Source organism: Pollachius pollachius (genome assembly GCF_949987615.1).
Source record: "Pollachius pollachius genome assembly, chromosome: 17".
Lineage (NCBI taxonomy): Eukaryota > Metazoa > Chordata > Actinopteri > Gadiformes > Gadidae > Pollachius > Pollachius pollachius.
In genome coordinates, this window is record NC_136950.1 from 5,935,916 (window position 1) to 5,952,763 (window position 16,848).

At 47.3% G+C, this 16,848-nt stretch overlaps 1 protein-coding gene across 1 annotated transcript in view; it reads left to right on the forward strand.

The window, feature by feature from the left end:
* Positions 1-16,848, forward strand: part of prex2 (phosphatidylinositol-3,4,5-trisphosphate-dependent Rac exchange factor 2) — a 101,666-nt gene that overhangs the window by 40,954 nt on the left and 43,864 nt on the right. The window contains exons 11-19 of the mRNA XM_079754595.1: positions 1,809-1,909; positions 3,214-3,317; positions 3,456-3,505; positions 7,407-7,482; positions 8,492-8,564; positions 9,895-10,037; positions 10,573-10,665; positions 14,854-15,002; positions 15,341-15,426. Of these exons, the coding sequence (XP_079610721.1) occupies positions 1,809-1,909; positions 3,214-3,317; positions 3,456-3,505; positions 7,407-7,482; positions 8,492-8,564; positions 9,895-10,037; positions 10,573-10,665; positions 14,854-15,002; positions 15,341-15,426 (875 nt within the window). The remainder of the gene's footprint in view (positions 1-1,808; positions 1,910-3,213; positions 3,318-3,455; positions 3,506-7,406; positions 7,483-8,491; positions 8,565-9,894; positions 10,038-10,572; positions 10,666-14,853; positions 15,003-15,340; positions 15,427-16,848) is intronic.

Consider the following 16,848-nt stretch of genomic DNA (forward strand, 5'->3'; position numbering starts at 1 on the left):
TGACTAGCGTGGGCTGGGGGGTTGTACACATCAACAAGAGGGTTGAAAGAGATTTCTGGGCTCTGCGCACACTTGGCTGCTAAATATTTCCCTCTGAAGCATCTGAATTATAGTAAAGTTGGAAAAAAAATGTTGCAATCTCCCTGGAAGTCGCACCATATCCAGGCTGTTTCCCTCTGGGAGGGACATTAAACCGCATCACCAATAAGAAAAGAAACTCAATGAAAAACAGTACGCCACAAGGAGCGAATGACCCCCGTCTTCCCAAGGCCGTGAGAACCCAGCAGTCCAAACACGACCTGGCTTTACTAAGGTACTCAGACACACCGCCCGGCACAGACAGGCCTGCTCGCCGTATGACAGACAGAGCTGTGAGTGCGTGAGTGTGTGTGTGTGTCCTGTGTGTGTATGTGCATGACAGCATGAGTGTGGTTAAGTATGGATACATGATTTATGCATGGGTGCGTATGTATGTACTACGTGTGTGTGTGTGTGTATGTCCCTGCTTGTGTGTCTCTGTTTGTTTGTTTGTTTGTTTGTTTGTTTGTCTGTGAGTGTCCGTCTGTGTGTGTGTGTGTGTGTGTGTGTGTCCCTGCTTGTGTGTCTCTGTTTGTTTGTTTGTTTGTTTGTTTGTCTGTGTGTCCGTCGTTGTGTGTGTGTGTGTGTTTGTGTGTGTGGGGGGGGTTGGCTGTGCAATGTATGTAATACTTCTGTGTGTCTCTAGTTGTGTCTCTCTGTGTTTGTCTGTTTGAGTGCGTGTGTGTTTCTGTGTGTATGTAATGTATCTCCTACGTGTGTTTATCTGTGATTGTATGTGTGTGTGCATGCATATGTGTTCATGTAGGTGTACCTGTGTGTGCGTGTTAGTGTGTATGTGAATATTTAAATGTGTGTTTGTGTGTGTGTGTTTGTGTGTGAGTGTGTGTATGTGTGTGTTTATATAGGTGTGCCTGTATGTGTGTGTGTGAGAGTGTGTGCTGTGTGTGAATGCGTTGGAGATGGAGGGCCCCTGAGGTTCCCAGTTTGGTGGGTTTGTCTAACCCTCTAATGGCCTTCCTGTTGCCCTCCTGGCGACACTGGCCCCCTATCCCCCATTCTCCGCTGAGAGACGGGCGCCACACAATGCCTACGGAGCTGTCGGCCATGTTAGTGGGGCTCTGGTGGGGAGACTGAAATCAGATAGCCTGACGTTGTTGTTGTTGTTGTTCCTGTTCTTGCTGCTTATCCACCTCTGTCTCATTGTCTTTTTGTTACGTTCTATCTCTTGCCTTTTCTCTAGTTTTCTGAATTTAGGTCAGAGGGGGATTTCAAAGTGCGTTTGGTATGGCAACAGTTGTTTGTGTCATTCGCTTTGCCTAAAATATACACGTTGACAATTTAGTTACATTTGGAGTTAAAGCTTCCCAAACATGCTGACTATATAGCCATTGGTTTTATCCAAAGAAAAATACTCATATGTTTTGACAACACCAAAGAAAACAAACCACCCCTTTTCTGGTTATGCTGACAAACAGTATATTCGTTCTGAGTTTGTTGCCATAGTCACATTTCTCTGAGTAAATGTTATTCATAGCAGGTCATGATGATCTCCCTAAAATGCTGTAAATGTTCTGCTAATCTTCACTGCTCAGTCACTGCTCTCTCGTTCAGCCTGTCGAAGTGGTCAGGTCTTACAGGTCGTGCAGGTCTTCCAGGTTGGTTTGCGGTCGGTGTGTCTAAGTGTTCACTTAGACACACACTGTACTACAGCGTGTTCTGAGGAGGAGATTTGACTTTGGTCTAACCACGTCCCTGTCGTGTGTCCCCAGTGAGTTTGTGTCCTGGCTGATGGACATCGGGGAGACGGGGAACACCGAAGAAGGGGTGCACCTGGGACAGGCTCTGCTGGAGAACGGAATCATACACCACGGTACTCCTCCTCCGTCCTTCTTCACCTCCACCATTTTCCTGCCACTCCTCCTCCATCCTCCTCCTGCTGCTTATTGCCCTCCTCTTCCTCCCTGTCGCCCCCCTCCTCCTGCGTCTCCTCCTTTTACACCTCCTCCAACACATCTTCTTTCGGTCTTCATCTGGGTTCTGGACCACCATATCTCCTCCTTGTCCAGCTGTTCTACAAATCATCCCTTCATCTGTGATGATTTGAGACGTCGAGGGAGAGCGGGAGTATTCTAACACTGGCTTAACTCCCAGCACTGGGGCTAGGGCTAATGGCCGTTAGCAAATGGATGTTTCCCAGCGGGGCCACCAATGCAAATACAGATCACATTTTTACCCTCATCCTTTCCCAGCAGATGTCCTATTCAACCCCCCCACTGACACACTGTTAGTGGCACGCTGTTGTCTGTAAGAATTGGTTCTCGTTGAAAGTGTTTTGTGTGTAATGGGTCTGAAGGGTTGACCTGAGGCGCACACATCAACTCCGGCTGAGCCCCGCCTGTCGCGTGGCGTCCACGTTCAGCGGCCTGCTCTTCCTGTGCATGTCTCTCTGTCCTCAAAGCGCCTGGCCTAGTGGACCGAGCCCGCTCGTAAATCACTCCCAAACCCTCTATGGCTTCCTAACAGAGGGAAATGAGATTGCGTTCTCGTGTTGCTCTCGCCACAAAGACAGAGGTTCAGAAGTACACCGTGCCTCGACGGCTCTTTCTCTCAAATTCAACTACAGAACGCTTTTTGTTGTGTACAAAATGCAATGTAATCGACACAGCCACAGCCTGAGATGGTCGTAGCTGTTGGCCTTTAGAAGCTTGTGATCTGCGAATGCTCCGTGGTGGATGTTGGGTGTCAAGACTCTGGTAGTTGTTCCACTCAAACAAAAAACAAACAGGTTTTGGTCTGATTTGGAGTTTGGTTTAAACCCAACCGAAACCAAACCTTTTCCATCACATTTGGTAACATTTTTCCCATTTGGTTCGGTTTAAAGTTGTTGTTCTTTAAACCCATTCGATTTCACATTTCAAAGAAAAGTAAAATGCTACAACTGTTGATCTATGAAGACTTATCACAGGGTCACAGCTGGTTCCACCACCCTCCAGGGTATAGGACAAGCTTCGGTTAGTTTGGTTTGGCTTGGTTCTTAAACCCTTTTAGATTTTTACATTGTTGAGGACAATGAATAATGATAGCGTTGGACTGTGAAATGCTCTTTCCATCTGGCAAGTGTCCCTTGGTGAAACTAAACTCCCACTGCACTATTGGTTGTGTTTTAACCCCCAGTCACCGACAAGCACCAGTTCAAACCGGAGCCCGTCTTGTACCGCTTCCGCTACGATGACGGCACCTACCACCCAAGAAGTGACATGCAGGACGTCATCTCTAAGGTAACGGCTTCTTCTTTCTGCCACTGAGCCGAGGTGATGTGTTTCTGCGCTGGTTTTCATTGGCCGAGCTCATTTCATTTAGTCCTCGCCGCAATTGAAAACCCCTTTCCCTCTGTTTTCCTTCTCCCTCGTTCACAGGGTGTACGGCTTTTCTGCCGTCTCCACAGTCTCTTCAGTCCTGTCATCAGGTATGCGCCATTTGCTTTTCCGCTCCATTTCCCCCTCTCCCCCCTCCCCCCTTCCGCTCACTTCCACCACCTAGGCCGAGATCCAATCCCCCAACACCTGGTCTGTTTCTAACTGCTTAAAAATAGCCCCGAGTTGCAAGGTTTGGACCCAGAAGATGAGACCCATGATACGCAACACAGAGGACTGTGAGCTCATTGCTGCTGTTGTGTTGTTCTTGTGTGTGGGTCTGACATCGCAGAGGAGCTGGCGGTAGGGGGTGATGGAGCACCTCGCGGCCGCTGGCTGATGGGCCTTGGCAGGGCTGGTAATAGAGGACTAGCTAGGCGTCTCACATGAAAACAAACAGGCAGCACTGTGCGTTCTCGCGGGGAACTTTGGAGCACTTGGCGAGCTAATGTTGCTCAACGCTACTTTGTTCAGCACGCATCGTTTTCCCCTTCTGCTCCTCGTTTGCAAAGCGTTAACTTGTACCACTATCCAAGACAAATGAAACAAAAGGAAACACAACCGCTCAACCTTTGTCAGAAATATATTTTTCTTGAAAATGAGCAAGATGTTGTTTCTGCCGTTTGGCAGCACACCATGTGTGTCCTTCACATCTTTCTTCCATATACCAGGATTCATAAATCGTAGCTGCAGAGATAAGGCCAGGCCTAGAGCAGAGCAGACTGAGGGGAACCAGGTGGGACCCACACGATCCAGTCACACCACATCTCATGCCAGCACAGTTGCATAAGTAGACCCTGTAGCAACATTGAGCGCCTCAGTGGTTAAACTTCCAAAATGTACTATCACGAGAACTGACGTTGCTGCTATAAACATTTTATTGCAACGAGAAGAAAGATGTGTGTTGTGTTGTCGATAAACAGAAGATAAACAGAAATCTATTCCTCGTAACTTACCTACATTCATATATAGTTACATATTTGAACCATCCAATATGGCCAAGCTTCCATCCGGAGTCTTTGGTGGAGAAGGAGTCGCTGATGCATGGACGTTTTAAGACACATGTCGATGTTTGACCGTGTGCAAGAGTTAAACACGGGCTAAGTCTTTTCATATGGCAGTAAGCCCTTAGCATGCTGCTTTGGGTTTTCGGCCGTTTTCTCTCCAAATCCTTTTTTCCTCTCTTTTGCTGTAACAGCGTTTGAGGTGGAGTGTCTTAATGTGTTGTACCTCAAGCGCTCTGATCAATGTTGGCTGTTTCTATTGCATTTAATGCCCGGAGCGAGCCTTCGATTTAACCTCAGTAAGAGTAACTTGTGGCTCCAAGGCCCTATATCTGCCCCTTGGTTCTCCAGCGTAGCAGCTACCCTGCTTCTTGGTTGACTGCCAACCTAAGTCGTTAAGTGTGTGTGTGTGTGTGTGTGTGTGTTGTGTGTGTGTGTGTGTGTGTGCGTGTGTGGTTGAGTGTGTGTGTGTTTTGCGGCTGCCTGTGTGTTGCCTGCGTGCGTGTGTTTGTGTCTGCTGCGTGCGCGTATCACTGCCTGTGCGTTGCATGTGTGTTTGTATATGTGTGTGTCTGCAGTAGATTACTGACAAAAGTCAGCCCATCACATATTTTCTTTTTACTAGGACCTGGCTGTTAATGTAGAGTGCAGTCTCCCTGTCTCGGTCTCTGTCTCTGTCTCTTTCTCTCTCTCTCTATGTCTCTGTCTCTCTCTCTATGTCTGTCTGTCTGTGTGTGTGTGTGTGTGTGTGTCTGTCTGTCTGTCTGTCTGTCTGTCTGTCTGTCTGTCTGTCTGTCTGTCTGTCTGTCTGACTCTCTCTCCCTCTCTCTCTCTGTCTCTCTCTCTCTCTCTCTCTGTCTCTGTCTCTCTCTCTCTCTCTCTCTCTGTCTCTGTCTCTGTCTCTCTCTCTCTCTCTCTCTCTCTGTCTCTGTCTCTCTCTCTCTCTCTCCTCTCTCTCTCTCTCTCTCTCTCTCTCTCTCTCTTTGTGTGTGGAGGACGTTAGCGGGTCACACTGTCTGTGTGCCGGGTCCAGCACAATGGCCTCTCCACTGCCTGGGAACATCAAGCTCAAATTGGACCAGCAGAACCCTTGGCTTAATTAGACGGAATGTCCTGGCAGAGAGAGAGGGAGAGAGGGAGAGAGAGAGAGATATAGAGAGGGAGAGCGAGAGAGCGAGAGAGCGAGACAGACAGACATAAAGACAGACAGTTCCCAAACAAAAGGGAATCTCGGAATATGCCCCCTCTGGGGGGACAGTTTTTGGAATATTGCACAACAATACAGTCTGGGCACACGGTGTACACACATAGCTGCACACACACACACACACACACACACACACACAGCACAGCCACATAATGCAATCATCCACGTGGCAGTGATTCTGCAATCTCTCTGTAAAGGCTACACACACAAACACTCACACACACACACACACACACACACACACACACACACACACACACCTCCGTGTCCCAGAGTACCCATCACAGCGCAGGATGGAGTGGAAATGGATCTTTTAATTACTATCCTTCTCTTTGGACCACTGATGCCTCTAATTGTGCTGATGAAACCTTGTGGATTGTTGCGGTTGAGCCGCCTGATCCGCCGTGACATCAACGATCAGTGCGGTAATCAACGTGGAATGATCACCGATTATCAGCCTGTTGATTTCACCATCCTCAAAATAACAAAGTACAATTTCACAGATTTAGTCCAACAAAATGTGCACCAACATATGGGTTTGTGTGTGCATGTGTCCTTCATAACATGGCGAGGATATGCATTTATTGATGCGTTTATTTCACAGGGACAGTGCACGATAAATATATTGCACCAGAGATATGATAGCTAATAAGGCACCAGAGGTACCAATGGTGATAAAGGGAGACCCAAATAAATCTCTCTCCACTCTTACACGATCTGACTCCTCTGTCCCCCAGCGCCTCGCATATGGCGGCCGGCCAGACCTCTGTTGGTGTGTGTGTGTGTGTGTGTGTGTGTGTGTGTGTGTGTGTGTCTGTGTGTGTGTGTGTGTGTGTGTGTGGCCCTTTCACAGCTCCAGACTGCTGTGATGTAGTATTTTATTTGGCCCACATGCCCAGCTTTACTGCTTTGGTTTGTGTGTGTGTGTGTTTATGTATTTGTATGTGGTGTGAATCAGTGTGTGTGTGTGTGTGTGTTTATATGGTGTGTTTTTCCATATGCATTGTGGTTGGTTGCTTGCATGTGTGTCGTCCTGTGTTTGTAAGTGCATATTTGTGTTTCTGTGTTTTTTCTTTATATATATATGTGTGCTTTTTATTTTGATCTGTTTACGTGTGTGTTCTTTCTTTATTTTAGTGTGTGTGGTTGTGTTTGTGTGTGTGCTTTTGTATTTGTCTATGTGTGTTTTTGTATTTGTGTACGTGTGTGCGTCTGTGCACGTGCCCCTGTGTGTGTGTGAGTGCGAGCGTTGGAGCGATGTCAGTTGGACTTTCCCTGGGCCTTCTGCTCAGCCCCTGCCAAATCCCATGGGAAACCCCAGTGTTCCTGGGAAAGTCTGTTTTCGGCAGAGTTCCCTGGGTCTGTGTGGTGCACAAACTCACCCTGAGAACAGAAACATCGCCACCTAACTGGTGTTTGGGCGCTCAGCCTCAATCACTGGAACAGCCCACAGCTGTCTACTCACTTTGATTCATGGTGAAATCACAGATATGCGGAAAAAAGTGCTGAGTGTTTCGCTAATTGCAAAGACTTTTGTCTGCTATTGTGAACGCTGCTGTGGCTGTTCTAAGAACAGGACGTACTTAACTATTAGAGGATTTGTAATAAAAGTTTCAGTATTCATTAGTCATACTAAAAACATCATGTATTATTATACTGCTTTTCAGTCATAGATTCCGTTTTTTCTTTTTATTGTTTTTCGGTCGTTTTTTTTATGTGTTTCTGTTGGTCCCCCGTCTGCAGGGATAAAGACTACCATCTGAGGACCTACAAGTCTGTGGTGATGGCCAACAAGCTGATCGATTGGCTCATAGCACAGGTATGTCCCCTGGACCGCCCTCCTGAGAGAGAGAGAGAGAGAGAGAGAGAGAGAGAGAGAGAGAGAGAGAGAGAGAGAGAGAGAGAGAGAGAGAGAGAGAGAGAGAGAGAGAGAGAGAGAGAGAGAGAGAGAGAGAGAGAGAGAGAGAGAGAGAGAGAGAATGTGTGTGTGTGTTTATTTGTACTTGTGTGTATTTATAGATGTGTGTGTATATATTTATGTGTGTGTGTGTGTGTTTATGTGTGTATGTTTAAGTGTGTGTGTGTCTTTATGTGTGTGTTTGTGTGTATGTGTTTGTGTGTATGTATCAGTGTGTGTGTATATGTTTATTTCTGTGTGTGTGTGTGTTTCTTTATGTGTGTGTGTCTGTGCATGTATAGATGTTTGTGTGTGTGTGTGTGTGTGTGTGTGTGTGTGTGTGTGTGTGTGTGTGTGTGTGTGACCGGGTCAGTAGAAGGACTAGTGTCCTCTCAGTGGGACTGTGATTGGGGCCACACTGCCGTCTAGACACCAGTTTGGCCGACCCGCGACAATCTTGGATCCGGCCACAAAGAGACAGGATAGAGTTAGGGTGTTAGGGACATCTTCAACACAATGTTCTTTGTATTTCGCCCCCCCCCCCCCCCCCAACACACTCCCTAACTCCCTTTTGAATCTCTGTTGCTCTCTGTTATTCTATTCTTCTTCCCTCCATTCTGTCATCCCCAATTTCCTTTCCTCACCTTGTCTGCGCTCTGCTGCCCTGTCTAAGACACTGTCTCCCTCTCTTACTCATCCCCTCTCTTTTTCTCATTCCGTCTCTCTCATCCCCTCTCTCTCTTACTCATCCCCTCTCTCTCTCCCTGTCTGTCTCTCCCTTTCTTTTTCTCCAACTCCCTCTCTCCTCTCTCACTCTCTCTCTCTCTCTGTCTCTCTCTGTCTCTCTCTCTGTCTCTCTCTCTGTCTCTCTCTCTGTCTCTCTCTCTCTCTCTCTGTCTCTCTCTTTCTCTCTCTCTGTCTCTCTCTGCAGGGGGATTGCAGGACGCGGGAGGAGGCCTTGATCCTGGGGGTGGAGCTCTGCGACAACGGCTTCATGCATCACGGTACGACCACCTCGAACCAAGATCCTCTCGGGTGCTCAGAGAGGATCTAATCACCTGAATAAACCGTCCAATCAGAATGCTTGATGCTCCAGAGTGTCTATTTAGTGGATGTTGAGTGGATCCAATCGGCGTGGGCTACAGTGTTCCTCTGAGCGGTGGAGAAAGAGAGTCACTGGAGTGTTACATGCTGTTTTAGTACACAGCGTTTAATTTTATGTGCATGTTTATGAGTTCCTGTGTGTTTGTGCGTGTGTGTGAGCACATGGCCGTTGCGGGTGCCTGGGTGTGCGATGTTATTCCAGGGCCGTATACTTAATTGGGGCTTCATACGGTCATTTGAGCGAGACGCGTGGCTCGAGCGCGGTTGACTTTTAAGCGTGAGAGAGACGTTCTATGTAACCGTGGTTACAGTTTGTTGCGAGGGTATGACCTGTTTTATCATCCCGCTGAGGTTTATGTTTTCATTTGTTTCCAAAACGTCCCCATTGCACGCACGCACACACACACACACACACGCGCGCGCGCGCTGTGAGTCATGAGAGTTGCTGTACCACCGTGATGTAAATTCTCCATTCACATCTCAGACTCACCCAACAAATTGCTAGTAAATCTGTGGACAGCATAACAGCCTTCAATCTGTCCCTCGCTCTCTAGCAGGGCCGCCCGGGTCACGCCTCTGCCAGTTGCTTGGCAGTTATTGCAGTTATTTGGCCTGACACAATGCGGCTATTGCAGCTATTGGCCGTGGTATCTGATCTTAAGTGGGAATGAAGTATGGGAATGTTCAAAGGAACCCCCTAAGGGTAATTTGTAATATTAATAATTGTGTTTATTTTATTTTATTCTCCCTCCAGAGAGACGTGCAATCTGAACTTTCAATTCACCCCCGTTTTTCACGACGGAGGGGTTTTTTTTCTCGCTGGATTCCAAACCGCTATAGTAAATAAGTGGGAGAGATTTGCGTGATAAACGAGTCCAAATGGCTTACTCTGCTGAGCCCCAGCCCGTTCTTCAGGGGGGGTAGTCGGGAGAGTGCGGACCTCCAGCTCCACGGCCCCCCGGCTCGCTCCTCCGTGTCCTCTTGACCCCGTTGACCTAACCTTGTCCTGAGTTGCCGCCCACACACGGCCATGGCCTTTATAGTCCCGTGTGTTGCCGTGACGACGCCCTGGACGCTCAAGTGCATACACTGGGACTATAAATGAAGTTTGAACCAAATCTGTATCTGAAAACAGTGTACTTTGGACGCCATCCCCCTGCGTGGTGAGACAGTAACCCTCTGACCTCCTCCCTCTGACCTCCCCCCTCACCTCCCCCCCTCACCCCTCAGTGCTGGAGAAGAGCGAGTTCAAGGACGAGCCTCTGCTGTTCCGCTTCTTCGCCGACGAGGAGATGGAGGGCTCCAACACCAAGCACAAGCCCATGAAGCACGACCTGAAGATCGCAGAGAACGTCATCGCCAAAGCCCTCCTGGTGAGCCCCCCCTGCCTCTCCCTCCCCGGCTTAGAGGGAAGGTACATCACGCTCCGAGACGACCCGCAGCTGTGTGAGAAGGAAAATGCACGACGCGGCAGAAAGGGAAAGTAGACTTTTAGAATCGCTGTAAGCGCTTTCCTTTGAGGACACAGCGAATACCGCCATGGCTGCTATTCGTCTTCTTGGCTATCCATATGAGTAATCATGTGTGTGGGGGTTGTGTTTGTGTTGTGTGTTTATGTGTGTGTTCTGCCTGGTGTATGTTTTTTTTGTTAGATAGTGTGTTTGAGTGTTGCGGGGTATTTGTGTGTGTGCATGTGGCTTGCATATTAGGTATGTTTTTGCATTGTTTGTATGTGTGTGCTGCGTGGTGCTTATTTACTCTATGTGTGTGTGTAGCGCCGGGTGTAAAACTGTGTGTAATATGTGCTCTGTGTGTATTGCGTGGTACATTATGTACCATGTGATGCACCATCTACTGTATACTCTGGGGTGTGTGTGGGAGCTAATGGCGGAGCTGCTGTTCCTCCAGATCCGGCCCAGCGACGGGGGCTACGGCTTCACCCTGGAGGAGAGGAACCGGGTGCCCATCATTAAGGCTGTGGAGAAGGGCTCCCCTGCTGAGGTGAGGCGCACGCACACACACACACACACACACACATACGCACACGCACACGCACACACACACACACACACACACAATCATTCACACACAGTCACACATAGCCACACACACAGGCGCACACACTCACACAGATGCACACACACGCACACGTTCGCGCACACACACACAGGTGCACCGACTCTCACACGTAAACACACACAATCATACACACACACACACACTGACACGCAACCACATACACACACACACAGACACATTCATCAGTTTCTATGTTGTTTTGCTGTGAGTGCACAGCCTCTCGGCCTCTCTGAACGTCTACTCAAAAGAGGTTAACTGTCCATTGTTGCTCTCTTATTATTACAGATGAGGTCCAGCGAGCCTTTGTTGTTATAATTATAGCCTAAGCTTCCCGTTCGGAAGAAAATAAGATCCTTTTATGAAAAATTTCTTTTGGTTGGCCTCTTCGCCGTAATGTATGCTTGTTCCTACATCAGAGGACCGTCCACGTGGAAACGCAGATGTTGAACACAACAAATTTGTCAGCATTTTCGAGGTCTCCCTTTGTGTGCGCGCTGCATATTGGATCCGCTCGATGAGAATGCAAAAGAGGAAGACGCCTTTCAAGTTCGAACGCAATCAATCTGAGCCCGCGTGTGTGCATTCTGCTCGTGTAGCACACGAATGCACTCTGCTGCGTGGCTTGGTTAACGTATTCCACATGGACAGAGGAGGCTCACAATACGCTCCAGCTGTGTCTGTAGAGGCTAGTGTCTAACCCCTACCCTAGACATCTCTAGATGCCAGGAGTTAACCCCTAACCCTGCATATATCTAGATGCTAGTAGCTAATCCTCACCCTCCACATCTCTAGAGGCTAGTAGCTAACCCTTACCCTACACATCTCTAGAGGGTGGTAGCTAGCCCTAATCCTACACATCTCTAGAGGCTAGTAGCTAGCCCTAACCCTCCACATCTCTAGAGGCTAGTAGCTAGCCCTAACCCTCCACATCTCTAGAGGCTAGTAAAAACCCTAATCCTACACATCTCTATTGGCTAGTACTAGCCCTAATCCTACACATCTCTAGATGCTAGTAGCTAGCCCCAATCCTACACATCTCTAGATGCTAGTAGCTAACCCTAACCCTCCATTTCTGTAGATGCTAGTAGCTAGCCCTAATCATACACATCTCTAGATGGGGAGCGTGTCTATGTTCCCCGGGTCCTATGTTCCCCGGGTCCTATGTTTACCTCTTTGTATGAGATAGGGGAACATAGGACCCTTTTTTTAAAAAAAGGGTCCTATGTTCCACGCTTTTCCCAAAAAGGGTCCCATGTTCCCCGATATGTATGTGACCGGGGAACATAGGACCCTTTTTCAAAAAAGGGGTCCTATGTTCCCCGGTCTGTTACTTTCTCCACCATTACTGGAAGAGGACGTCTGGTTACCCTATGTACGGGAAACCCATTTGATTCCTACCTGATCCACTGTTAAATAGCGGCCCAAATTGGTGGGCGCTATCCTGGTCATTTCTCTGCGTGAGAAATACGAAGTGTGGTGTGTGAGCGTGTGCATGGGTTGAATTGCGTGTGTCTCACGCTGAATGCGCGAGACTTGAGAGCCCTGCAATCGCGATCTTTTTCACGAAATTGGACCTGCACAAACTATATATTATATGAAAGCTGAGCCTCCACTGATTCCGACAATCCAAACCATATCATTCTGGGACTACAACTCGCAAATAACAACTTAAGAAGAAACTTCCCCACTTTCTTTTCCCCACCAAAAATGAAATGTTTCCTTTGTGATTTTTGTCCACAAAGTTGAATCTGATAATCCAGCGGCCACAAATTTTGCACCTAAACATGGTGTTTACAATTAATTACTAAGAGAAGGTTTCTTAGGAAAAAGGTAAATTGCCTTCAATCATACATGGTTAAAATACATGGTTGTTGGTCGTTTCTTTCTAATGAAGAAACGACCTATTATATATATTTATATTTGTATAGCACTTTATATCTGAAACAGATATTCATACATTTCGTACAGCACTCATATCTGAAACAGATCTAATTAAACAAATTAAATGAAACATTATTAGAGGTGAATGTATAATGACATTTAGTTTTAAACTCTCCACAAGGGTGCACAATACAATGGATAACTGGTAGGATAATAAAAGAAAAAAGTTAAGCCTCGATGCAAGACAATTTGATTAGGGGTGGGAATATACTAACATGAGTAATCCTAGATTTAAAAAGCAAAAAAATTAACCTAAGGTGGGCCATGCGACGGTGGGCCTGCTGGCCATGCTGAGAGCAGTTTCCGTCGTCCGGTAATTACCGGTCATTGACCGGAAAAAAATGAGGAGGACCGGAAATTCTAAATGTCTCCGGTCAGAATGACCAATGGAAATAAATCTCTCTGCACAATTTGATTAGCTAAACATTTGTTTAGCCAATTCATGTAAAACAATGAGGGTTTTGATTGACCCGACCCGGGTCGGGCAGATATTTCCCCACTATCCTCGAGCCGGGTCGGGCCGTGCCTTTGATCGAGCGTTTGTGGGGTTTTTTAATCATTGCTTTAATGGCCTAATCTGAGGAGAAATCTATGCCGTAAACAGAAATAGTATAGGCCTTTATTACACGGGTCTTCTCAATGCCGTGGAACGCTCCGTTCACTTGCATGGGTAGTAGTCCTGTAACTTGTCAACCCAGCGTCTTCGGTTGCTAAGCGACGTCAACGTCTTTGGCGGACTATTTCTCTACTAATCAACACTACGAATGCTGGTAACGATTAAATAGTAAGAAAACACACCATGTGAAGTTATTTTTCCGTTTTTGCAAGTAGCTGTGTAATAAGCGGGATAATGTATAGACCGTCGCCGGTCATTATCGAAAATAAGCCCCTTCAGGGCGAAGCAGGACACCTCCGCTGCACGTCGGTGTCCTGCTCGCCCTGTCGGGGCTTATTTTCCCAATAATGACCGGCGTTCCATACATTATTCCTCGGGCTCGGCTCGGGTCGGGTCGGGCTTGATTTTCTGGGCCCGATTTAAAATCGTTAAAATGAAACCTTCCAGGTCACATGACCAGCACCAATTTGTACTAGCGGAAACACTGGCTAAGAGTCTACCGTAAAGATTGATAGATTGCGGGGAACATAGGACCCTTTTTCAGAAAAAGGGTCCTATGCTCCCCTTATGTATTGCTACAGGGGAACAAAGGACCCTTTTTGGGAAAAACGGGGAACATAGGACCTTTTTTCTTTATTTAAAAAAGGGTGGGGAACATAGAACCCGGGGAACATAGGGATGACCCCTCTAGGGGCTAGTAGCTAGCCCTAACCCTCCACATCTCCAGAGGCTAGTACTAGCCCTAATCCTACACATCTCTAGATGCTAGTAGCTAGCCCTAATCATACACATCTCTAGATGCTAGTAGCTAACCCTAACCCTCCATATCTCTAGATGCTAGTAGCTAGCCCTAATCCTACACATCTCTAGAGGCTAGTAGCTAGCCCTAATCCTACACATTTCTAGATGCTAGTAGCTAGCCCTAATCATACACATCTCTAGATGCTAGTAGCTAACCCTAACACTCCATATCTCCAGATGCTAGTAGCTAGCCCTAATCCTACACATCTCTAGAGGCTAGTAGCTAACCCTCCAAATCCCTAGATGCTAATAGCTAACCCTAAACCTCCACGTGTGTAGAAATGAGACGCTGTAGAAATGTAATACATTTCAAGGTTCTCTTTAATGTTAATGTTTAATTAAGTCAGCATGCCACAGACCCAGCCCAGACTACTACTACTAGACATTCTATGTAAACAAGCCTTTACAAATGTTTAGCCCAAAGAGTTTTATGGCTGGTGTGCTTGCTTGTTTAGCCCCTTCTAATTCCTCTAGGGACATTTTTAATAAATGGTTGCCACCTCCAATGAAAACCTGAAAATGGAAAATGTTAGCGCAAAACAGTTAGAATTTCTTTGTTTATAATTCAAAAAAATAGAATTGACTTAATTCTAAAGACGGAGATTGCCTCAGATTTAATAAATCTATAGTGTCATTTTTTTCATCTTGTTTTTTAGTGACATTACTTGATTTTGCATTCCTACTTGACTCTATAAAACTTTAATCTCTTCTCCCTTCTTTCTATCCTATCGTATTCTACTCTTTTGTCCAAGATGGCGGGTCTGGAGGTGGGGAAGAAGCTGTTTGCCATGAACGGAGACCTGGTGTTCCTGAGGCCCTTCTCTGAGGTGGAGAGCCTCCTCAGGCAGTGCTTCGAGAGCAAGGGCCCCCTCAGGGTACTGGTCAGCACCAAGCCAAGAGAGTGAGTCACTGTGCTTACTGTACTCACTATGCGTTGACGTCTTTAAATAGAGGAGTTTGTGTACATATTTAACCGCTTCGTCCATTAGCAGATGCAATTTTCCCAAGCAATGCATTCTTTAAGTACATGTGATTAATGAGCAGGTTGGGGTTAGGCATTTTTCTTAAGGAAAGGGAGATTGACTGCAAACATTAGGCTTGGAACCCAGACCTATATATGTAAATGTACGTATATAGCCTCTAGTGCCAAACTCAACATTTGTGTCATGGCCATTGTTCCTACAACGTGTTCTGGTTTAAACCTTTTTATCCTCTCCTTGTGTCCTCGGACATCTCCAGGACGGTGAAGATCCCAGACTCTGCAGATGGTCTTGGCTTCCAGATCCGTGGATTTGGTCCCTCTGTGGTCCATGCTGTGGGCAGAGGTAGGAGAGCATCAACTGACACACAAGCTACCTTACCTACCCTCACCCTTCACATCTGTAGATGCTAGTAGCTCAACCTCACCCTCCACATCTGTAGATGCTAGTAGCTAAACCTCACCCTTCACATCTCTAGATGCTAGTAGCTAAACCTCACCCTCCACATCTGTAGATGCTAGTAGCTAAACCTCACCCTTCACATCTCTAGATGCTAGTAGCTAAACCTCACCCTCCACATCTGTAGATCCTAGTAGCTAACCCTAACCCTTCACATATCTATATTCTAGTGGCTAACCCTTACCCCTTCACATCTCTAGATGCTAGTAGTTAACCCTAAGCCTCCACATCTCTAGACGCTATATTCTATTCTCATACGGCAGCCACACAGAGTAGAGAGAGAACTTGGTATCTCTGTGGGGAATAATTATCAGAAAAATCAGGCAATCACGTCCACAGAAACATAGTCATTATATTTTCAGAGTAGGGGTGACAACCGGTTTTTAGTATTTGGGGGTTTGGCTGGGTGTAGCCTCCCGCGGTGCAGCTGGCAGGCAGCTGGCCCCGGCCTCGGGCCGTTTGTGTGACTTGGCCTGCGACCCGCCGAGTCCCAGCCAGAAGCCAGGAGCACAGGCCCCTCACTGCCTCCGTCCACCGGCCCGCGGCCCTGCCAGAACCTGGGATTAGGCGGTTATCGCCCATTTTCCAAATGGTAATTACTTCCAGGTAGTTATCTGCTCTTCTGAGAGCGGCTCTGTCTTTCTTCACGGTGGAGAAAGTGGATGAACGCCGATCAGATAGGTCACGGTCCCGGTTCCCTGTAGCCTGGCTCTTGAGCCTTCGCCACTATCATGGCTGCAGGGAGATAGGGGCTATTGGAAAACAATTCAGGGCCACGTCTGGCTGTTCTCAGGAGAATTGCCTCTTGTTTTTATTTCCTTCCAACAATAAGGGTCAGTGGTAAGGGCAGCGAAGAATGCTGTGTGTGTGTGCGTGCGTGCGTGCGTGTTTGTCTGTGTATGTGTGTGTGTGCGTGTGTGTGTGTGTGTGTGTGTGTGTTTCCATGCATGCCTGTGTTTTCCTATCCCATATGCAATGTGTGCACATTTGATCTCTGAGAGTGGCCGCCTTGATGGCTTAGCGACTAACGATAGAAGTGCTGTCTGTTCCTGGTTGTCACCGTGGATCCCAGGTGCTGGTTGTTCTGTTCGCCGTGTGAATTCAACACTCATCCGGAGGAGAGATATTCAGTCTGATTCGATCAATGGAGGAAACCTCTTCAGAGGATGTCTGAAGCGTTGTAAGCGGTGTCTATTGGTCGTCTCTCTTTGCGTACGCCTCACAGACGTTTAGTGTTCTATAAATACTGTACAACACACACTGTGTTGCGTCCCCCTGCGCTAGTTTCCCCCCGTGTCTGTTTTTCCT